Source organism: Manis javanica, chromosome 8 (assembly GCF_040802235.1).
Source record: "Manis javanica isolate MJ-LG chromosome 8, MJ_LKY, whole genome shotgun sequence".
Classification (NCBI taxonomy): domain Eukaryota; kingdom Metazoa; phylum Chordata; class Mammalia; order Pholidota; family Manidae; genus Manis; species Manis javanica.
The window spans coordinates 92,842,246-92,865,434 of NC_133163.1; the positions used below are offsets into that span (position 1 = coordinate 92,842,246).

A 23,189-nucleotide genomic window follows, 5' to 3' on the forward strand; every position below is an offset into this window, starting at 1 on the left:
CACATATGGCCTGTGAGCCAGCAATCTAAAGAATATTGACTGAGGCTGATCGGGTAGCAAAATGCAAAACGTCAAAGGTAATCCAGGTACCTGGATCTAAATGATCATGATGAAGTCAGATTTTGGTTTAGACAGGTGGGTTCTCAGAACTTCCCAGTGTATCAGAATCACCTGAAGGACTTTGTTACACCCCAGGCTGGGCCCCACCCTGTTTCTGATTCGATAGGCCTGGGGCGGGGCCCACATATTGGTGGTACTAGGAAGCCCCAGGTGATCCTGAGGCTTTGGAATTCACTGTTTTAGGCAATTAGTAGAGAGCAGACCTACAGAAAGGCAGTTCACTAGCTGATTAGCTGCCTGTCTCCTGTTAGCTTACTGCCTACAGCAAACCATTAGGGTTCACACAGGTCAGCATTATGTGTCCTCAACTGGGCCCATGCTAAGCTTATCTGAGTGGGCTTTAAGCCAGCATCCTTGGGGCTTCAGGCTTTCCTCTGCTCTCTGCCTGCCTGCCCACCTCGCACTGAGCCCCGGTGGCTGAAGGTGCTGCTTACCTTGGGGTCATCTTCCAGGTACAGTGCTTTCACTCAGCCATCCCTAATGGGTGTAGAAAGATAAAATATTGCTTAAAACTGTTTTAGTTCCCAGACATTCAGAACTTGCTGAATTTGCTGTAGCATAAAAATTGGATTTAAAGCATGAAGGTCTTGAAAATGAAGAGATGAAAAAAGTTTCAGATGCAGACACTTGTGAAACAATGAGTAGAGGGCAAGAAAGGCACAGCCTGACTGGGTGGAATCAGGATCACAAAGTGGTGACAGACACCTCCGCTGTGGATTCTGTGATAAACTTACTGTGAGGGCTCCCCACTGGCTTTACTAAGGTCACACAGCAACCCCTCAAGGCCAAGAGAATCTTGCCCTTCCTTGGGTCAGAGGCTTCTAACAGTTATGAGCTTTTCCCCCAAGAAATACACACATAGGCACAGACAAGATTTTCAGTTCACTCAATACCCTTCTTTCCACAACAGAGCCTGAATCTCTGTACTGCCTGCCTAAGTAGGAAACCCATGCATTTTACAGGAGTAAACATAATATACATCATCAAGGGTCACTTACAGACATTTAGAATGCTTTTGTTCAGAACTAAATCCAACACTAACAAGCATCCCCACCATCTGGTTCAGTACTGAGTATCTGGTAAGTGGAAACTTTGCACTTTTTATCCTGAAATTTTAAAGAAGTTGCACAGAATTCAGTACTGCTGGCAAGGAGTTAACAGGGCCTCAGGCTCTCTGGCTGGCAGGGTTTCACTTGATGGAACATTTAGGCATTGCTAAGTGACCAAGCCACTAATACAGCTCTGCCCTATCAATGCCCACCTCCAAGCCTCTCTCAGACTACAGCCTTCTACCGGGAAGAGTCAGGTGAAAATAACTAGACATGAAGGCCTTGGTGAAGAGAACTGTTTATTTTAAAAAGCTCTAATGTTCTGCCCGTGCTTGGCCCCTGGATGGAGTTAGGATTGAGAATTGCCTGCACAGGCCTGAAGGCAGGGGAGGTGCAGGGTAAAAGACAGGTTTCTGTCAGGTGACCCCTACTTCTTATGTTGTACATTTATAAGGAGATGGCAGTCCAGATCCTGCTGGTAAGAAAATGTAGACTCTCAAGATTCATGTTTTAAGTTTACTCACAAGTTAAGCTGAAGTCATTTGCCTCTGATTTCCCAAACCACATTTTAGGAAATGCTGCGATAGCAGCCAAGTAGGGCTCAAATCCCATGTCGACAAACCCATACACATCATTTCATTTTGTATCATAATAAACACCAACTCTTCTGCTCCAGGACTGGAGTCTCTAGGCTTTTCCACCATAATCCTGATCAGGGGAACCCTCCATCCTCCAAGACTCACAGCAGTGAGCCTGCAGTCAGTGGGAGGCCAGGCAGCGGCTCACTTCCTTCATACGTGAGGAGGAAGCCTGATTAGACTCAGCTCCTCCCACCCCAGCAAGGGCAGCAGTGGGCACCTGGGGCGACACAGTCAGGTGGTACTCCAGCATTCCGAGGGGACACCCTAGGCAGGGCCACTTCCTGCCCTAGCTCTGGGCCAGCACAGTCCCCCGGTTTGGCTGCACCAGCTCACAAGCTCTTAGCTGGAGTTCTGGCATGTGGGGCTCAGCTAGAAACAGGTTGAACAGTGTTGCTAATTCTTCAGCAAAGTCCTGGAATAAACAGAAAGATGACAGAAGCAGCAGACATAATTCTGGCTGGCTCATCCTTTCTACTAAAAATCAGTTTAAAATATCAAACCCTAGCTGTATTTTCCCAATGGCCTTTATACTGAAATGACCTGAAACCTTGCCCCGTTAGTACTCTGGGATGCTCAAGTTCCAGCAGGGGGAGTGAACTGTGGCAGGAGGCTCCGAACCACCTAGTGAGTACTTACCACTACCTACTGAGTACTTGATTGCGCATTATCTCATCTTGCCAAGTCTATGAAGTATAAATTATTCCCATTTTGCAGATGAAGAAATGAAGGTTAATTTTCCCTAAATCACAGTAACCTTAAGTACTAGCTCAGATTAAAACCCAGGTAATTCTGAATTTAAGAGCCATATATCTTCACTATGTCATGCTACCAACTACCCATTTTCCATCTTCCTTTCCTCCACTGATGACAGTCTTTCATACAATAGCTACTCAAGTGTGAAGGCCACCAGAGCAGCTGCCCCATCTCAGGGTGGTCCTGGAGACACTTAACAAAATCCACTGAGCTTTGGGAAGGTCTTAAGAGTGCCAGGCCCTTTCTCTTGCCCCCTTTCAAGATAAAAGGGACATATGATACCTCTTCTTTCTCCAGTAAGAGGCGATGAGGACTTCTTACCTCTGGCCACTGGGCCTCATGGAGGCTGCCCAGGCAGGCCTCTATCTCCATCCGTCCCATTAGACCTTTCTCTACCAGCTCCCGGAGCAAGAACAGCAGCAGGTCCCACTGCAACACACACGGGGGAGAAGGTCAGGGCGGCTAGAAGGCCTGCATAGTGACCCGTACCGCTACAAAGGACAGAGCTGCTGAGGAGACCTGAGATTCATGGAGTTCAGCTGCCAGATTAGGGGAACTAAAGGATGTAAGAACATGACTCAGGGGGGCTAAGAAGCCCACCTGCCTCCATTCCCCAACCCCTGACCTCAAAATCAAAAGCTCACCTCTCTCGGCCGAGTGTCTGCCAGGAGCCCCACATTTCTTGGGCGCAGCAGTAGCTGCAGAGGGACTGGCACCTGAAAGTCGTCCTTCCATAGGGATAGCAGCACAAGTAGGAGCCTTCGAACCTGCCCTCTCTCCAGCCGGTGCTGTGCCAGGGGCCCTAGGACAGGAATCTGGTCTGCAACTATGGGAAGAGAGGAAAGCCAAGCTTTAATTATGGAGGCCAGGCCACCTAGCCAGCTCCTGGAAGCAGAAAAAAGGTGTGTGTTTCTAATCTTGCTTATACCCAATCCTGAGGTCTGGGGGATCTGGCAAGAGAGTGACATGATGGAAAGGAGCCATACCGAGGAGGGATGCTAACTCCACAGAGCACTTTGCCAGATGCTGCTCAGCAGGTGGGCACAGGAACTGGGGGGGAAAAGCAGGGAGACCCTGGATGTTAGCACCTCTTTAGGACAGCAGCCCTGACCAGGGCAGCTCTGGTTATTAGGCTAGGCACATGGACACACAAGGAGAGCATCTGCCACATCTCACCTGGCGGCACCGCAGTGTCTGGCCCAGCTGGCCTAGGAGCTGCTCCAGATGCTCCGGGGAAACTCCCTCCTCAGGGGCCCGGGGCCCTGCGGCCAGAGAGAGTACATCCTGGGGAGAGTAGGGCAGGGGCACATGAGACCACAGCAGGCGGGGCCCACGACGCCACAGAGAGCGTGGCTGCAGGGGGGAGGTCAGCCGGTAGGGGGAGGCGCAAGGAGCGGGAAGACGGGGTCCCTGCGGTGAACAGACTGGGCCAAGGTGCCATTAGACTTGGGGCTTGGGCAGGACAGCACAGCTGGGAGAAGCAACCAAGTGGACAACACAGGAACAGATGGAGCAGGTAAGCTCAGGGACAACGTTCTGCCAAATAGCCCAAGAGATGTCACTTGTCTTGGGACAAAGCCATACCTGGCCAATTCCCAGAGAACATCTCATGCTAAAAGCATTTAGGGGAACCATCCTACTGCACACATGTCCTAGTATATTCCTTGGGCTTCTCTGCTCATCTTAGGAGAGTAGAGGTTTCTGTACAGAAATTTTCTGCATGTTGAAAACTGGTAGCTCAGGGCCCATTTCTTCTCCTATATATTCCTACATACTTTCTTTTCCCTCCTATATAACTCTCCCATTTTAGTCACTCCTCCTTAGTCCCTGGGCCAAATCTTTCCTCCTGTTCTCCTATCGGAGCCCATGGTCAAACAGGCCACAAGGTCTCTCTGCCCTACTACTCAACTCTGCCCTACTACTCAACTCGGGGCAGGAAAGCAGCCCTAGACAATTTGTAAATGAACGAGCGTGGCTGTGTCCCCTTAACTTCATTGACAGACACAAGCGGCAGGTTGGATTTGGTCCAAACAGCCCATGGACCAAATCCAACTGCCAAAAATTAGTGCCTAAATTTTTTAAATCAAGAGCACTGGTTTATCCTTACTGCCTGTAACTAAATAAGCATCACATCTCACACAGAACAGTTCTGAATTCCTATCCCAGTACTGGGTGGCTGCCTCCTTAGAGACTTTGCTACTACACCAGACAGCCTTTCACCACTTCCTTCCCCTCAACATCTGGGTACTTCATATTTCAACAAAAATGTTTGTATCTACCCTCTTCCCCTCACCCTTGTGGGTGGTTCAGAGAAGAGCAATTAGGACACCATTCTCTTCGGCTCTGCCCTACCTAATCCCACTCAGTAACGCTCGAAACAGGAACTAGCGGACACCACAGAAAGCTGCCACACATACTGACTGGAGCGGACGTGAGAAAGGAGGGAGGCCAAGAAAGAGCAGGTGGGGGGAGCCGAACGGATAGGGGAGCTGTGTACTTTTATCTCGGAGATGAGGTGGGAGGGGAGGGGAGCATGGTGCTCACAGGCACGGGAGCAGCCCCTCCGCTCCCCCCGGACAGCTGGTTCAGGACCCTGGGCTCGAAGTGTGCGACTCACTGCTGCCTTCACCTCTCTCCTGATCAGTGCTGTGGGTCGGGGAGAATAGCAGAAAAGGTCACCAGAGCAGCACTGCGCAGTCTCACCACTGACCCTCAGCCTTCGCCGTCCCCAGCTGGTGCTGAGTCCCATGTCCCCACATGGCCTCCGACTTCCTGCAGTCCACTTTTGCAAAACTTGGCCAGCCATGCTCCTGGCCCCTTACCTGTGATGTTGGCTGACAACCAAGCACAGGCTTTCTCTGTTGCAAGCCCCACAGCTATGTTCTCTGCGCTGCTTAGGACCTGTGACAGGAGGACCGCAAGGTCGGGAGGGCTGGGGATGATGAGCGCCCACGTGAAGCACTGCCCCACCGACAGCAGCGGCCTCACACGCACGTGCGCACAGGACCTCGCCACACACCTCGCCCATCAGCAACCGCCCAGCCCACCAGCTCCAGGCCTCCTTCCTACGTACAGCTGCTGGTGTCTCCTCGGGAAGCAGCGCCCGCACGGCAGCAGGGCTCTTCTGTTGGCAGAACCTGCCAGGAGGCAGAGGAGGTCGGTGATGTCTAGGCATTTCAGCCTGGCTTACAGAAGGAACTGTGCTGAACGCACCCATCAGCTGAGTTCCCACCCAGATGCAAGGGGGAGTGCCACAGCCACAGCCAACCACCCACTCTTCCACTTCAGCTTTGGACTCTGCATCCCCAAAACCCGAAAGCCAAATATATGAGCCTATGCAGGCAAAAGAAAAATGAAAGGAAGGGTGGGGAGAGGACATGGAATAAAGGGGCTGAGTGTAAAAGAGGAAATAGATCAGAAAAATAAAAGCAGAGAGGAAAGGGTCCAAATAGACTGGTGTCTCTTACTCCCTCCCCTGGCTCAGTGCCTGGGCCCCGTGGGGACACAGCTGTGAATACAAGATCTCCAACAGCTGGGCTGGATCTCCCCCTTCCTGTCCCTGTGCCACCAGCTGCTCCTGAAGAAGCGACTCTGCCTGGCGCACCAGATCTGCCACCAGAGTGGCCCTGCAGCAGGGACACAAGGTTTGGAGGTAGTTAGAAGCGTCAAATCAGAAAGTGCTGCAAACTTAAGAAACCTGGCTGGAAGGAACTTCAAAGAATTTTGAATCAAGAGCAATTTCAGCAATTTCAGCTCCCCAACTGACTTTCCTCAGTGTGGCAACAAGGTGCTGGGGGTTAACGCGAGAGATGGTAAGGGAATGGGACCGGACCCTCTACCTCCCCTCCATTCCCAGTCCCCTCAACCCATGCTCACTTGATGTGTTTGACACAGTTAGAGCCAATCCTCTCTGCCACAAACTCCACAGTCCTGCGCAGGGAGGGCGGCTGGTTATGGAAAAAGGCTTGAGCCAGCTGTGCCTGTGGGGAGGCAGAAGCAGTGCAGTGAATGGCTCAATTCCTTTTCCCAGGGTGGCCCCCCGGCCTCCCCCAGCCCCTTACCTGCAGGCCCTGGGGGCTCTGAGGAGGCTGGGCTCCCAGGCCAGTGGTGGTGGTGGGGGTGATTTTCCTCACGAAGCCCCCACTTCGACCACTGCTGCCTGATACCCATGAAGCAAGCAGTTTGCGGAGTTCTCCTGCATCAGGGAAGCCAGTGATTAATTCCAAAAACAGCCCCACCCCACCAAGCATCTTAGACTACTCCACAGAAGCTTAATGAGGCCAGGATTGCCAGGGAGCGCCTAAGAACAGAACAGCATATTAGGGTGTCAGCCCATGGAATGCCTTTTGGCTACTCATGAAAGGACAGGCCAAGGATGAGGACCCTCTGGGCTGGGGACAGCAGTGTCCTCACCGATATAAGGGCAGCAGGTGTAGAGCAGGTGCTGGTCCACCACTGGCATGCCATCCTGGGGAAGAGAACAGGCCACACTGGGAATGCAGACAGGCTTCTCTGTCTTCCCAGCATGTCAGACAAGGGACAGCCATGTAAGAGTTCAGCCTCCATCCTGGCTGTCTCCTGCTGGGTCACCCTAGATGGCCTGCCTCCTACATTCCTGGGGTTCCCTTTGCTCTGGCTGGACCCCAACACTTACCAAGCCGTGCTCTGAAGCTACAGTGTCCACTTCAAAGACATGACCCTCTTCCAGAAAGAAGAGATCCTCAGGGACAGTGGGAATCTGGCAAGAGATCAGGGCAGTGCAAGCTCCATCAGCACCTTAGATTCATCATGCCTCCTATCATGGTTCCAGGGCTTAGGCACCAGGTTCAAAGTAAAGTTCCTCTGAAAATGGTAACTCCCTTATCCCCTCTGACCCTTCATCATAGGGCCCTGAACTCGGTCAGACTCAGACATTCTCCTGTTCCCTGTCTCCAGCCACTGCAGCTGCCCCTCCACCTCCCCAGTTGGTACCCTCACTCCACCAACCTGGAAAAGCCAGCCCAGGACAGCAAGCAGCAGCAGCTTGTTCAGGAAACACATCTCCCCTTCACTTTCTTTTGACAAGACCAAGCTTCTAAAAGGCAAATGAGAGTGTGAGCTGAATTTGTGCCAAGAAAGAAATGGAACAGAGTAAAAGAAAGCTATCTCTGGGAAGGTAATTCTCAAGTGCAGACCTAAAAGGGACTGCTACCGTGGAGGTGGCTAGGACTTCCTCACGGTCCCTTCCAATCTGTGCTCCGTCTCAGCTGGGCTGAGAAAAAAAATGCAGGAAATAGAAAAGGGCCCATGAAAGTACAAATAGTTGCCCACTGTCTTTCCTGTGGGTCAAATCCTGCCTTTCCACTGTGGGAAGATTACAGCCGAGGTGCTGCCCAGGAGGCCCAGGCTACTCAGCCCTCTTCATCACCAGCAGCCTCAACACCCTTCTCATACACCCTTTTTCCAAGCCTCGCCTCGCCTCTTCTCCACTCACCGATGTAGGTGCAGCAGGAGAGTGAAGATGCTGCGGTAATAGTCCAGCATGGGAACAATGTGGTCAGCAAGGGAAAGGAACTCCACCAGCCAGGGCACAGTGAGCACCGCTCGGCGGGCCCGCAGCCCCTGATGCAGCAGAGCCCGCACGTCCAGGGCAGGTGGCACCTGGTGAGCAGTGCTCTGTCAGCAGGCGGGCTTGGGGGACCTTTTCTCTAGTGCCTCGAAGCTTCTCCCAACTCCCTCCTTACCAGGGCCCCCATTCACCTGGCTCCTCAGGGCCAGAATGGAGTCCTGGAGCTCCCGGGTCGGGGGTGGTTCAGGCCCCCGGTATGGCAGGAAAGCCACAAAGCCCAGGAATTTAGCCAGAAGCCTCAGGCTGAGCAGAACCACAGTAAACTGCCTCCGTTCACCCTGCATGGGATCAGAGAGGAAAAGACCTAAAGCATAAGTCTTCTAGAACAATTCCAAATCTGGTTACAAAGTTCTCCTTGAACATAACACCTCCCTCCTAAGGCAGAACCCTGTCATCCCCCTTGATCGGCTCTCCAACCTGCCAGTCCGCATCCGGCTCCTCCTCCTCATCACTGGGCTCAGGCTGCGGCAGGGCAAGGCCATTGAGCTCCCGGATCTCCAAACTCAGACTATCCATGAGATGCTGATTAAACTGGAAGCTGAGGTGGGGACCAAACAAGAAACAAACAAACAAACAAACAAATGCACTGGAAGAGGTGTAGGAAGAAGCAGAATAGAGAAGAGGTGCTCAAGACAGAAAGGTTCAGCAGGTAGAGAAGGGAAGCCAAGGGGCAATGAAGTTACATAAGAGGGTAAAAGAATGAGGAGAGAGATGGAGGCAGAAAGTGTGATCTAGGAGCCAGATGTCCCCCAGGCCCACCCTGTTACCTTCCAGGGAAAGAAGGGAGAACAACTGTCTGCCCTTTTGGGAAAACAGACCTCTCCTGGCCTCTGCCCCTCCCTGGAAGACACAGGGGGCCTTTACCTGCTCGCACTCAGGATGAAATCCCTGAAGAAGCCCTGACAGCCTGGGAAGCTGGGTGGTGGGCAGGGCCCGCCGCTGCTCTGAGGGGCCACAAGCCTTTCCTGCAGTCGCCGCAACCGCCCCAGCTTGTCAGCTCCAAGCATGTTTAACACATCTGGAGCCTCACCCAAGACAGTACCACCAGCACCACCAGGGCTCTGACACATCTGGGGTGGGGGAAGGAGAGAAGTTGAAAAACCAGTAACTTTTTCTGAAAAGAAGGACTGAAAAATAGAGGAGGAAGTAATGAACATTTATGGAATGCCAACACTTATCAGGGGCCACAGATCATTCTTCCAGGTAGGGATTATATTCTTATTTTCAGGCAAAGAAACTGAAACTCAAAGGTTAAACACTTGCTTAGGGTCACCAGAGCTAGGATTTGAAAACAGGCCTGAGTCCTAAGCCCATGCTCTTTCCACTACAGCACAAACCAAGGGCATGGAAATGGTAAAGTCTGAAGGAAGGCTGGGCTGCAGGGTATGTGAGAGGGCACTCCGGCTCCACTCTGGCTGTCCAATTTTCAACCACCAGCCAAGGAACAGAATTCTTATTATATGCCAGCCCAGGACCTGCCTGGCTATTCCCACTAACCCAAAGTGCCAGCCATTACCTGGCAGCCTATACCACCTACTACTGTCCATTATAGAATAATCTCCTGCTGGGGCTATTACCTGGAGAAGTTGTTTCTGGAAAAGCCGAACAAAATGGCTGTGGCTGCAGGCTGCAGAGAGTTGACCCATCATGGCTCTGAGGACAAGAGACAGGAATGGAGTGTGAGCAAAGGAGGAAGCAGGGAGAAAGGTCTGAATGAACAGGCCAATCCTTGGGCCTTTCAGCCCTTTATCAGGGGCTTGAGCAGACCTTTGCCACAGAAGAGGTAAGGGACACCCTCCTCAGCAACAAGATCCCTCAAAGGCTAGAGATAACACTTAACCAAACTTAGAGATAATACCACCCCTCTAATCTTTGGTCTACACTGTGCACCAGTGAACATCATGACCAGTGTGAAGGCAGATCAGTGGCAGAGGGTATTCTTTCTGCATTAACTATCTAGCTATGCAAAGTTCTCAGAACTGCCAAACTAAACCATGGAGAAAATGGAGGTTGAAAAGGGTCTAACCAGTGAGACTTAGGCCCAAACTCAAGCAACCTGGAATAAGAGTTTTGCATTTTTCTAAGCATTTGCCGTCACAGAACAAGTATGAGTCATTTCTGAGTGGAAGGAGCTAGAGACAAATCCCTTCTGAGTAAAGGCAGAGTTGGCAATAATGGGAGAGATTAAGGAGAGAAGGTAACACTCTGGGCTGAAAGGAATGGAGGAAAAGCCTTCCTCCTATCAGCTACCCAAGCACTACTAAGCTGCTCACAGCTGGAAGCAAGACAGACAATGTGACCAGTGTGCGTGAGCACCTACCTGATCCTGCTGCCCAAGCCCTTCTCAAAATCCCAGCCAGGCTCCTCATGGCGATCTTCCCACTCTCGAAGCACCTCATAAAACACATCCCTGGACACACACACACACGAGTGCCCGATCAGCTGATGCACAGCTGATCCAAGAGCATCTTTGCTAGCTCAGAGGAACAGACAACAGGACTATCCACAGTCCATCCTTATTCTCCCTAAATTTCTCTGCAAGATGGTAATGCTATAGATCCAGGGACAGCCTGTCACATGCTTCATGTATTTCTGTGGGTAGTGAAAGCTGATTCAGCTCTCTCTTCTCTGAGAACCTGTGACTAAAGTCACATACCTGTGAGAAGGCTGCTCAGGTCAGAAGTTCAAGTCCATGGGCTTGAAACAGAACGAAGCTAACTGGCCTTTATGATGGTTGGCAGGAAGGTGCTAAACCACCACCTGCTAGTGCCAAACTCCTAGCTTCTATGGAAATGACATAGGCTGCCAATCCTAGAGAAAATGCTGCCTCATCCCATCCCCAAAATTTCCCTTCTCTTATCACCTCTGTTTTTTAAAAGTATGAAAGGCTCGGTCACTGGAGAAGTTGGCACGATTGTCAGTTTCTGGCTGAAAGGAGACAGCTTGAGCAGAGGGTGGCATCGCCAGAGAGACCTGAAATATGGCAGTGACATTAAGGATGGAAGTCTGCATGCAGAGTTCATGCTCAGAAAGCTTCATCCCCAGAGCAGGCCCACAAGACATGAGAGTGGTGTGAGCTGGGCTGCCTGAATCAGGAGTCTGGGAAGGGTCAGGTCCAGGCTAGCAGACCTCCAAGGGGTCACTACCTTGGCAGCACTGCCCTCATAGGCAGCTCGGAGGCGGCCTTGCAGAACTGGTGAGAAGCATAGCAGTCGTTCATTCTCAGCCAACAGCTTCAAGGTCCCTTTGTCCAGGTAGGAAAGAACTCTACAGGCACAAGAGCACACATGGCTGACAATGGAACACAGACTGCACGTGGGAAGTCGGCCCCTGCACACCACACACAGCATTATCTGGAACAGGGAACAGGTGTGTAAGGTGAAGTCATGGGCCAAGTATTAAAGATGATGGAGGCAAAAGGGGCAGAAATGAGACCTCATGGAAAAGGGAGCAAGAAAATAGGACAAGAACATCAGCCATGAACCCAAAGGTCAGCTACAAAGACAACGGAGCAGTCTGAGTCTCTCAGGGGCTAAATTCATAGCCTTGACATAAAATTAATAGTTACATGTAGGAAAAGGCACAGGGTCGCGGCACCTGTGTTAAGCGCAAGCATGTACCCTAAGGTGCCAGAGGACCAAAATAAATGGACAATGGGAATAAGGTGCAAATGCCTCAGCTGGGAAAACTCACTGAAACTGATGCTCCAGAACCTGCACTGCGAAGAAGACACAATCGTGGACACTCTGGAACAGTGGGCTTCCCAGGGAACCTAGCAGGACAGTACCAGGCTGTCAGTTAAAACCTCCATCTCCAGATCCCATTTCTCAAAAAGTGGCTCACTCACAAACCTAGGGCTCCTGGACTCGGTTCAAGGTCACCGTCCTTGACGGTCACCATCCTCCGGGCAGTAAGGAGCTGAAGCACGAAGAAAAGCTCCAAGAAGAGGTTTGGTACCAGGTTCTCTGGATATAAAAAGAAACCCAAGGGTAACGGACAGCATTCAGAACCAAGGCTCAGTTCTATACATCTTATCAGTTCTCTCACCCTATTCTTCTACAGGCATGTCCACCCCATACTCATGATGCTCACCTGCAATGCATGAAGAGTACACAAGGGCTACCAGCTCCAGGCGCTGGCGGAAAGACACCCTGGCAGGGTCAGCGGGTTCAGCTGTGAGGTTTCCTGTCCGGCTTGGGAGGGGTGACCCCGATTCTGGGGTAGGACAAGTGGGAGTAGGTGACTGCTGCAACTGCTTAGAGCTATGGGGATAGAGAGATGTGAGCAGTCAACCCCGCTTCCCCTCCACAGCCATACTCGTTTCTCTGGAGAGGACATCCACAGCCACCGAAACAGACCCAGGGTTCCCAAGAGTCAAGTAAATCTCAGGGAGAGCCCCGCAGATCCCGCACAGTGAGGAAGCTGATATCCCGGAGAGCGGCAAGGCCATACCGCTCTTTCCTGAGCATCTCCCGTTCCTCTTGGAGACTTCTGCACCCTGGGGGAAGGCCATGGCCCCAAGGGCTAGTGTCCAGGACTGAGGGTTGGAAACTGGGGACACAGTTGATTGGGGGTGAAGTGAAGCAGGTCTTGGGCTTGGAGAGTGACCTCTCTTCGCTCACCGGAGTTGGGTTGATCCTGCGTGAAGGCTTCGTCCTGCTGAGAGTGGCCAGGTTTTTCTCAAATACTTATCTTCAAGCTTCTGCCCCTCCACCGCCACAACAGCTGGGTCCTTGCAAAACACCTCTCAGCATTTTAACAGTTCTCTCAACCCCAACCGCCTGGCCATTCCCACACACTCCTGCGCAGCGCCCAGCCCTAACATACAGACACGTCCCTAGCAGATCCTTCGCGCCGGGATGAGGGCCGATTCTCACCCTGCAGGGCCGGGGGAAACCGAGCCCACTGGAGGGAACTCCTCCAGATTGCTGAGGTTTGGCGGATCAGACCGTGCGAGGGTGGGGCAGCCGGGACTGCCAGAGCCCCTAGGCCTCCGGCCAGCGGCGGCCCAGGGCAGGCTCTCCCCGCCGACCCCCTCCTCCAGGGCCCCGGGGCCGCGGCCTTCCCGCTCGCGGGTCGGCCCCGGGCCCCGCCTCCTGCTACTGCGGCGGGCCGAAGGGCCCTCGGCGGCGGCGGCGGCGCTCGAAGGCTCGGCCGGAGGGAAGAGCTGGCTGCGCGCCCCGCGGCCGCCCCGCGGCGGGCCCCCCGGCTTCCCTGGCAGGGCCGCTGAGGAGCCCGGAGCCTTGGCGGGCGTTGGAGGGCCCTGCGGGAGGACGCGACTGCTCTGCTCCCTCAGGAAGTTCAGCAGGAACGGCACGAATTCCTTCCGCAGTGGCCGGAGTGCGCTCAGCGCGGCCCCCTCCTCGGAGTCATCCTGCGGGAGAAGCGGCAAGGGTCGGCTGCCAGCGCGGGCCCGCGAGCAGCTGGGGCCCAGGGCGCGCTGAGGCGGACGGCCCGGGCAGCGGCCCCCCGTTGGAGCGCACTCGGCCCGGGCTGACAACCAGGCACCTTGGTGGAGGGCAACGCGAGGGGTGGTATCTCCCGCGGAAATTCGGGTCAGGCCTGGGGGGCGTGTCGGCGCTGTTACCTCCGAACTCTGGGCGCTGCGCGCGATCCACCGCACAGCGGCTGTGACCGACACCTCTCCTCGCAGCAGCGACTCCAAAACGGCCGCCATCCCGGTCGGGGCACTCGGAGGCGATTGCGCAGGCGCAGAAGCGCCGTGGGCGGGCTGGGAGGGGCGGGGTCGGCGCCGAGGGGCGACCGGAGGGCCGTGGGACGGAGGGGCGGGGCCGCGGCGGGGCTTCCCCAGGCGGAGGCTCGGCTGGGGCCTCAGGTCCGCAGGCCAAGCAGGAGCCTAGTGGCCTGCGAAGTGCCGCCGCGCCGCCCTCAGGGAGGCCGGGCCTCGGCGGCCCTGGCCTGAGGGGGGACCTGCCTGGCCTGGGGGACCCGGCAGGGAGATCGAGGGCCCAGGAGAGCGGCCTGACGGTGAAGCTGAACTGTTCTCAGGAGAGGGACTCCTGCTTAGTCTTCCGCGATAAGCACTTTTCTTTCAAGAGTTTTAAGTTTTCTAGATCCAACCGTCACCTCCCTGAAGAAGTTGTGATAAAGTGTTTTCTAGATCCAACCGTCAACTCCCTAAAGAAGTTGTGATAAAGTTAGCTTAACCTCATTTTGACCTTGTCTTTCTCAAAGGGTGAATTTTCAAACCCCGGCCCGACCGGTACCCACAGGTTTTCCTGCACTCACCATGCACCGATCAACTATTGAGGACTTGCAGGGACGCCTTTTATAATCCTTGGGCCACCCTACACACAGACTCGCCTGTATCGTGACCTCCCTTACGAGTTGTAATGACGGGTCTACACCAGTTAATATTTAATCTACTTTGCAGCTGAGACGTTAATAGGCCCATTCGTCATTAGCTTATGGGAGTCTGAGTGATTAATTTTTCTTACTTCGAAAAACATGAGAGCCTGCTGTTTGGATGTTTCTACTCACAGATAAATCAAGAAAGGGAGGGATGAAGCAATGCCATGTGAATGCCGCCCGAGTTGTTCTGGTTCAGAGGAAGGTTACAGGTGGAAAGGGGAGAATGGTGGGGAGCATTAATCACCCTAGTGCTAGAAGGGCTGCTTCCTGCAGAGAAGGACAAAGTACCTCCAGCCTAGGGACAGAAGGAAGGACTGGAAGGGAGCACTTAACATTTCAATTTTATTACATGGGGAACCATCTCCTCACCTCCCTGAATCCTGGTTTTTATCTGCAGGGATACTGGACACCTGGTTTCTTTTCAGTCCAGCACTTCTTTTCTAGGTTACTTATGGATGTGGTACAACATTTATAGTAACACTTTCTGCTCCCTGTTGATTTTATAACCTCTGATGCATTCAACAACTTCATTAAGTTAGAAAAATAATATTTCCCATTTTTGAAATCCAAACCATCAGACAAAGAGAACTAGAGTTTGCATGCGGAATGAATATTTTATTACTAGGTTATAAAAATAAAATACAAAATAATTTTAAAACAGAACTTAAAACACTGTACAAAGCTTTAATATGATACAAATGGGAAAATTAAATAAATAATTATACTTTTATGTACAGACGGCCTATACAAAAGCACTTCATGTTTCTGCCAATACTCTATGTCCTTGGTTGCCTGAGCAAAAATGCATGAAGAGGGATGCGTGGAGTGGAAAGGGACACAATAACAATACCTTTGGAAGTATTTCAAGGAGCAATTTCTCATCACTCTTATTTCATGAGGAGAAGAAAGGAAAAAAACTGTAATTATGAAAGTTCTCTATCCTAACTTACTGGTCTCGTTGGACAAGAGAATTCTTCTGGTAAGTGGTTCAGTCTAGTTTAACAGCTGTGAAGCATTCGTAACTTTCAAGATTATATCTAATTCAAAGTATGTTTCCTCCTCATTTATCCTGAGAGCTATAAACTTGTAAGTAAACTTTGAAATTGATGCTGGCTATTTGAGGAAAGGAGTGAGGATGGGGACCAGGACCTGCATGAGAGAGAAGTGAGGGGCTCAAATGCAGGTCATCCGATCTGTTCTTGTTGTCCAGTTCGCCAATACAATTTCAGAGCCCCAAGCGGCACAGTGTTAAATTTCTTTATCTTGTTTATCTTCGTATTTCTGAATGCTTCTTACCTTAGTGAACTTACCTATCCTGTGAATAGTTTAAAAAGACGATGGTTTTGAGAAAGGCTCCAGGGCTTGCCCCTCTCTGGGTTGCTCCCTAAGACAGATCACATTAGGCTATGGTAGCTTTGTGTTCCCCCTGAGAGTGAGGAACACCCGGACTCCAGGTACTGAAGTGCTAAGGATTTCAACTGTGTGAGGGGGAAAAAAGAATCATATGGCAAGGGTAGTCTATATAAAAACTTACTTTACACAATGTTTGTAACTGGGTGAATGAGCATTTCTGCACACAATATGAAACAGTACTAAACTACTGGAGAGGTAAAATTCCCATCCACTGTTAGTGTGTAAAATTATGTCATCAGCAAATTCTATAGTCAACATGGGCTCAAAGATCTGCCTGTTCTCTAGATTAATGCTATTCTCTAAGTCAAGAAACCCAGAACCCCCTAGCCCAGGGTATCTGAGAGACATGTCAGCATCACCAGTAGTCCATACTGTGCCCCTGTCACTTTCAATTAAAGAGGCAGACTCTGTTAAAGTTTCACAGGCAATGAAGGAAAAGGCTTCACTTTTTTTACATGTCTCCTTAAGACCAAGGATCCAGCAAAGTCCAAGGAAACAGTCAAATTATTACTGAGTAAGTGTTACTACTTGGCTACTCAGTGTCTTGAGATTATGTATAACCTGAAGGTGATCTTAATCATGCCATATACTTTAATTTTCTGATTCAAATTTGCTCAAGAGGAATAATTAAATATCAAGCTTACGTTAATCACAACTGAACTGGAAAATGTATTGAGAGGCCAGTTCATGTCCATCCAGGGATTTCTCCTGAATTGAGGTATGCAGCATCCAAATTCCCCTTTGAACGAATAGGATCCCACATCCTAGAGTTACCTGAGAACTATAGGACCTCCCTATATACCTTCTGCCATTCTCCCTAGCAATGTTGCCAAGAGATTCTGCAGTCTTCCAATCTTCCAAGCCTATCTGGGCTAACTATCTCATAATTACAGAATGACAGCCAAACGACTGAGAATATCCAGTGGTATATTTTCATACTACTCCCACATCCTCGAGGAATACCCCAGAGTTCTACTGGATGAGGACAGGGAAGTGGGATGTCCTAACAACCACCTGGGGTTTTCCATGTGCTACATCCTTCCGTATGTCTAGGGACTGGAACTGCCTCTTGTTCCCTTCTCTCAGTTAAGGTCTAAATATGCACCTGTGGCTTCTGAACATAGGTACCATAGTGATTACATGCCTTAATCCTGTAATACTTTTTGTACTAAAATAAATAACTATGTACAGAACCAAATTCAAGGGACAATTGTTAATGTAGTTATCTTCAACCATTCTATCTCCTCAGTGATACAGGTGCTAAAATATTTCTCCCATTAGGCAAAGTCCTAACACATCTGTGGTAAATGCACATAAAACAGAAATGGGCATATTTTAAAGACAGAATGTAAACAACTTCATTCCAAAATACATGAACATGACAGAAGAAATTGTTCCCTAATATATGCTGTGTTTTGATAGATATAAAGGAATGAAGAAAGTTTTAAAATGTGAAAACTTTGATCTCTAAGACTAACTCTAGACTTATCTACAAATAAATATATTTTCAAAGAGCCAGAGTAAGATGTACTTTTTTCCCCCTATGCCACTAAATTCTGAATTCTGGGTCCCATTTCTTCTATCAGCAATTCCTAATGTTAGATTAAGAATGTAGTTACTAGAACAAAGAATCCTCTGCTCTTGGGGAAAAAGCATCTGTTTTTAATTCAAACTACTGGGTATAGAAAACTAATTATAGTTCTAACTATCTGTGTCTGGGTTTATAAAACATGCACCCACCAATGTACACTTTTGCCTTGACTGAATCTGAATGCCACCATAGAAACAATCACATAAGCTCTGTGGCCGGGAAGGAATTTCTGATGATTACCAAAGAATCTCAAGTTCCCATAATGACTAGGAGTTAAACAGAGATCTGTACTAGTCCACTCAATTAGTAAGCAGCTGAGATTTGTTTAGTATTTTAAAGCAAACGATATAAAAAGTGGCTAAGAACAACAGTGGACCTCAGTTACCATTTTGCTACTTAATTAGGACTTGATTAACTTGGCAACTTTCACAAAAACATTCACTTCACAACATGCAACTTAAAATACAGTAAATTTAACTATGCCACTATCACCAAAGCCAGCCTGCACAGCAAGTAAAGAATGAAGCTACCTACCTGAGACATACCATTCCAACATGTTCATGATCTGTGCTGTAAGATTAAATTTAGTATGACCCAATATTCCTTATTTTTCTCTACACATTAAAGTTAAATGCTTTTAAGCTGTGCAAGATTATATTGCAGATTTTTAGTATTTCAACCAATCTGTACCAGCTGGAGGTTGGGCAGCATAATTTAGGAAAAATGCAACCTGAAGGGACTGAGCTGATCCTAATTCCATCTTCTGCTCCACCCAAGTAATTCCAGAGATTAAACAAGGGAGGGTAAGAGCAAGTGTGGCAAGTGTGGCAACCAGACATTTTATTTTCAAAATATAATTTTAACTTCTGCCCCATACTACCTTTAGTACAGTTTGGCTTGATTTCAGTTAATGGCTATGTCTCTTAAGTAGAATAACCAAACTGGCTTAAAATTATTTGGTGTTCTATGTTTGTCACTGAAATCCGAAATATGGCATCACTAAAAAAAAAACAAAAATAAACTTAAAAAAACCTAAAAACAACAAAACCCAACTTGTTCTCTGTATCATACTTTAAAATATATCATACTTTAAAATAAAACAAAAACAAAAAACTTTGTGCCAGAAGTGCTTTGCTCAGAGCTGCCAACTTCTCTTTTTAGCCTGAGACATCTAACATCTAAAAGCACAAACTGCTTTAAAGAACCATGAAGTAAATCTCTATATAAGAGAGTACTTTTAAGTGGACTTACTGATACATAAGATATATTTAGTCTGTTTTCTTTTGAAAGTATCAGTGCAGAAACACCTTTGGTTAAACTTCTATATGCAAATTAAAATGTTCTTACACAATGAGGCTATTTCTCTTTGGATCTTGAGTTTGTCCGTGCCACTTAGAAAAGTGGGCAACAGAGTGGGAAAGTTGGGAAAAAAACACTAGAAACCAAGAATGAGAGAAAACATTCAGTTGCCATGTTGCCCTCACTGTTAGTTTTGACAAGAAGAGAAATGCCAATAAGAAATAAAATTACATACACATCACAAATGTAACCTCTTCCGCTTTTCCAATGGTATGGAGAACATATTTCTGACTAGAGGGGTCAGGATTTAGAGCTGGCTACTTTTAGTACAATTAGCTAATACATTACAGAAAAAAAGATAATTTCTTAATTGTAGATTACTCCCCTACCACATCTAGGATGAAAAAAGGTAAAAAGAGGAAAGTAGAATGGTAACTTCTAAGAGATTTTCTTTTTAATTCAATTTAGTCAGACCCATGATTATCATCACCCCAGTTTATCCACTCTAACCATAAGAATAGAATTATGTGATTAACATGACAAATCTTTGAACCAGTGTTACAACCAAGTCCCAGTAATTTACTACCCCTATTAAAATCTTAAAAATGAAAATTACATCATCTATTTTGGCTTCTTAAAGCCTGCCAACCCTTGCATTATACACAAGCTAGTCAAGGAGAATCTGAAGTGTCACATGCCAAGAACATATTTTCAGAAAATGAAGACAGGCAAGGCCCAAGTAGACACGAGGCACACAATAAAAAGGAATTTCACCATCTGTGATCTCGAAATTACAAATGGAGAATGAGAAAGAATGAGTTTATACAAGCATATGTTTCTCTATATATTTATAAATATTTATATGATTTACTATGAAGACATGCAGGTAGTGTTACGGCAACTATTATACAATATAATACAGAAGGACTGGTCTTCCAATATTACAGTTGCTTTAGTTAAACAGCAGATCATCTTTATCTATTGCATTCCTCTGTAGTGCTCGAAACCAGAGAGAAATTAAGATTCCATACCATGCTACATTTCTTATGGGAGACCATATGTCTCAATAGTGTTTTGAGTTCGTTTTTTTTTTTTTTAAAAGCACAACAGATAAAGAGAATGAGAAAAGTTCAGTGCAGCTTCAGGGCAGCTTTGATGCAGCATTAGAGTATGTTTACTTGGTGGGGAAATATATTTCTTTCTTTTTTTTGTTTTCCTATTCAACCATATTAGGTTTGGCAGCAAACACAAGGTCAAAGAGAAAGCACAGATGTTTGCTAGAAGGCAGATTTCAACAGCAAGCAGAAAAATTTACCTGACCTTAATAAGGTCTTTGTAACACAAAACACCTACAGAGTACAAAAGAGCCCATTTAAAAAGTCCAGCGTAATTTAATTTTTCCTGACTCCTGTTAGCAGAAGAGTGAAATTAGAACAAATATGATCCTCCGCAGCTTTATAAATTGAGTTTATATGGAAATCAGGTCAAAAAGTCCAAATATTCAAACTAAAGCATAGAAGCAGGTAGTAAAATACTAAAAATATTGAGCCCAAATTTATTTCCCCACATTTCATTCCTTGCTAAATGTATAAAATACAAAGTTTGAGGACAACAAACCTCAACAAGTACCTAATTTCTTTCTAAATCTCTAAACGCATAAAGTCACATTTCACAGCATTGTACTTTAGGAACACTTTTCCTTCCACAAGGAGGAAACTATCAGAGGAGGAGAGGGCTCTTCTATCTGGAAGGGTAGTACCCCATGCCCTGCCTGCTCTTCCTAAAGCACAAAAGTCTGCAAAATAGCTTTATTTAGATTTTTTCCTTCCTTTATCTAAGTCTCATCAGTTATTTTTCACAATAAAAATATGCTGATTTAAGAACTGTTGCTCCAAAGAAAAATATTGGGGGACTAAAAAAAATTCTCAGCATGTATTGCTAAAAGCATATTAGCATGTATTGCTAAAATAAGAGATTGGACCAGATGAGAAACACTACATTAAGAAATATGAAATCAGGGGAGGGTACTAGGAATGAGGCAAAGTAAAGGTGGGAATTCTCAGTACACTAGATACACATGAGGCAAATGGATGCGAGCAGTGGCTCCCAGCATAGACCTCTCCTCACATGTATGCTCCGCTACGGGAGCAATTCTGACTCTCCAGCACTGGGAAGTTGTGAATGAAAACATTAAAATAATGTTTTACTTTTGCTATATAATCTTTGAGTAGAGGCCTTAAAAAAAAGTAGGCCAAATCCCTTAAAATTCCATTCCATTTCCTACCTTCAAACTCTCTTGTTTCAAAGGCAGCTAAACAATGAGAGTTCACTTAATCAACTTCTCCCTTTGATTTTGCTGGATTGTCCCTTCCTCTGTAAAGGCATTGATTCCTGATCTGCTTGCTTCCTGCCTTGGGTAATCCCTTGTCATATATTTATGTCTTCTTATAAATAATTTATCGTGTTACTTCCTTTTGCAAGAGAAGATCAACACTGTTTTTTTAAATAGACAGTACAAGGACACACATGCATTGGATTTAGGAGGAAGACCTCACACCTTTCACAGAGATGCAGCACGGCTCCTATCTGCTGAGTTTACTGGCAGACTTACTCTTCCCTGGGGGCGCCTTAGTGTTGGCCGAGTGGTAGTGTTGGCTGCCAGATCCTTTCAAGCCATTCTTGCTGGGTTTGCAATGCTCCTGCTGGCAAGACCTCCTGGAGGAGGAGGATCCTGAGTGGCTGGGAGGTGACCTGCTTCTCCCCAGATGCGGGGATGGACTCCTCTGGTCATGGTGGGGCCGCCCAGCCCTGGATGGTGAGGAGCTAGATGTGCGAGGCAAGGAAGAGCTTCGAGGAGAGGCACTGGGACTCCTGCGAGGGACAGCTGGACTCTTGGGTGGTGTTTTGGAATTGTGAGGGGATCCTGGACTCTTGCACTGAGTGGTGCTCCGGGGTTTCTGAGATCCGTTTTGAAGAATTTGGGCCAGGCGGGAGAAGAGGTCTGAATCGGAATTGCTACTCCCTAGGACTTTATATCTGCGGAGCCTTAACAGAACACAGAAGAATTATTTTCATTTTCATTTATTTCAAGTGTTCCTAGAGAGTCACAATGTCCCAAATCATAATGTGTATGTGAGTCAAAATCAGGAAACACAGGATGCATACCATACCAGTGGTACAGCCCTGGACAAATTTTTTAACATCTCCTAGCTTTTAATGGGAACGCCAGCTACCCCATAGGACTGCTGAGCAGCCAAGTACAGCAACACAAGGGAAGGAGTTAGTTGGATGCCTGCCATTCAGAAGCATTTAAATGTTGCAGTCCCCTCCTCCTATGGTGTATTTGCTCTTCTAATTTTAGAATTAATTAACTTAATGAAATGTCTCTTTCATGTTAACACATGAAAGGCAGAATAAACCATTTTGTTCAAGCCTCTTAGGACAGGAATTCTGCATACACATACAAACATTAAGCCCTACAATATAAGCCTTCAGCATGAACTGTATTCATCAACAACAGGAACTACAGATAAAAGTGTATTTCAACCTTTTTCAAAAGAAAAGAGCAGTCACTGGTCACAGTTTCTACCTCTGACAACAGCATGAGACTCAGGAGAGCTAGGTTTGTGGACTGCCTGCCCCTCTTACTGGCAACTGAGCCTGGGCCTTAGAATTTTAAATCTAGAGAGTATTCGTGTGAATAGCAATGTTTTCTCTGCCCTAAATGTCTTTCTGTCTTGACCTAAAATTCACTCAGATAAAGAATTTAAGCCCCGCACTGCTAACACGCCACTCCTTATAGAAGGAAATGGGAGAAGAGCTGCCAAGGTTGTATTGGCACCCATGGGACCCAAGGATGGACAAAGCCATGATCACCATCACCGGGCAGCAACAAGTTACTCATTTTTTTCCTGAATTTTCTCTCTTCCTCCTTCACCATCTACTTATTCTGACAAGTGACATGACACTCACTCTGGTTAAGCCTACTCTCACAAACCTTACAGGAGAATTTGAAGAATGGAATAAAATAATTTCTCTTGTGCCAGGACCTAAGTAGGAAAGTCGGTCTGCACTGACTTCCCAGAGGAGTTCCAGGCTGGTCAGTTCGTAATATCTGGCACAATACCACACAATTGGCTTGGTCACCAAGTGCTACTTCTAGAGGACATGTAAAGTACTAAATAATTAAGATTTGTTTGTTGCAGTCCAAAGCAGCTCAAGCCACAGATACACCATCTTCATTAAGTACAGATGCCAAGCAGAAGGAAAAGGGGGATGTATGAATATTGTTCATGGAATCACCTTTTTTTAGTATCTCAGCTAAATGACTGATGTTTACTCAT

General features: G+C 47.9%; 2 protein-coding genes across 12 annotated transcripts in view; both read right to left on the reverse strand.

Annotated features, from left to right (window-relative positions):
* Positions 1-1,455: 1,455 nt before the first annotated feature.
* CDAN1 (codanin 1) lies at positions 1,456-13,866 on the reverse strand. 8 transcript variants are annotated; one of them, XM_017641499.3, is made up of 28 exons: positions 13,759-13,866; positions 13,049-13,545; positions 12,624-12,827; positions 12,264-12,433; positions 12,023-12,136; positions 11,865-11,943; positions 11,318-11,438; positions 11,035-11,144; positions 10,492-10,581; positions 9,749-9,824; positions 9,036-9,241; positions 8,589-8,709; positions 8,303-8,449; positions 8,037-8,203; positions 7,550-7,637; positions 7,218-7,301; positions 6,977-7,031; positions 6,625-6,758; positions 6,440-6,543; positions 6,031-6,189; positions 5,637-5,700; positions 5,386-5,464; positions 5,061-5,209; positions 3,740-3,847; positions 3,550-3,613; positions 3,208-3,389; positions 2,885-2,992; positions 1,456-2,222 (listed from the first exon to the last, which is right to left on the reverse strand). In XM_017641499.3, exons 1-28 carry the CDS (start codon positions 13,846-13,848, stop codon positions 2,097-2,099), a joined length of 3,696 nt encoding a protein of 1,231 aa, XP_017496988.3. In that variant the 5' UTR covers positions 13,849-13,866; the 3' UTR covers positions 1,456-2,096. The 8 variants fall into 8 exon arrangements, 5 of the variants coding, with proteins under 5 accessions (XP_017496988.3, XP_036874659.2, XP_036874660.2 ...); XM_037018764.2 differs by having other exon boundaries at positions 8,589-8,757; XM_037018765.2 differs by having other exon boundaries at positions 12,624-12,830.
* A 1,271-nt stretch (positions 13,867-15,137) lies between these two features.
* The window catches only part of TTBK2 (tau tubulin kinase 2), a 210,033-nt gene continuing 201,981 nt past the window's right edge, over positions 15,138-23,189 (reverse strand). For all 4 annotated transcript variants that reach the window (XM_037018911.2, XM_073211699.1, XM_073211700.1 and 1 more), the window contains one exon: positions 15,138-21,891. In XM_037018911.2, coding sequence (XP_036874806.2) covers positions 21,429-21,891 — 463 coding nt within the window. In that variant the 3' untranslated portion in view covers positions 15,138-21,428. The remainder of the gene's footprint in view (positions 21,892-23,189) is intronic.

Bases quoted from the DNA above. Each gene is read 5' to 3' on its own strand.
- CDAN1 (XM_037018763.2), bottom strand. From the start codon at position 13,848: ATGGCGGCCGTTTTGGAGTCGCTGCTGCGAGGAGAGGTGTCGGTCACA. The intron at 7,032-7,217 runs GTAAGTGTTGGG...TCTCTTCCCCAG, and splicing joins TAGCTTCAGAGCACGGCTTG to GATGGCATGCCAGTGGTGGA. The intron at 5,701-6,030 runs GTAAGAGACACC...GCCTCCTGGCAG, and splicing joins GCACTGAGCCAGGGGAGGGA to GTTCTGCCAACAGAAGAGCC.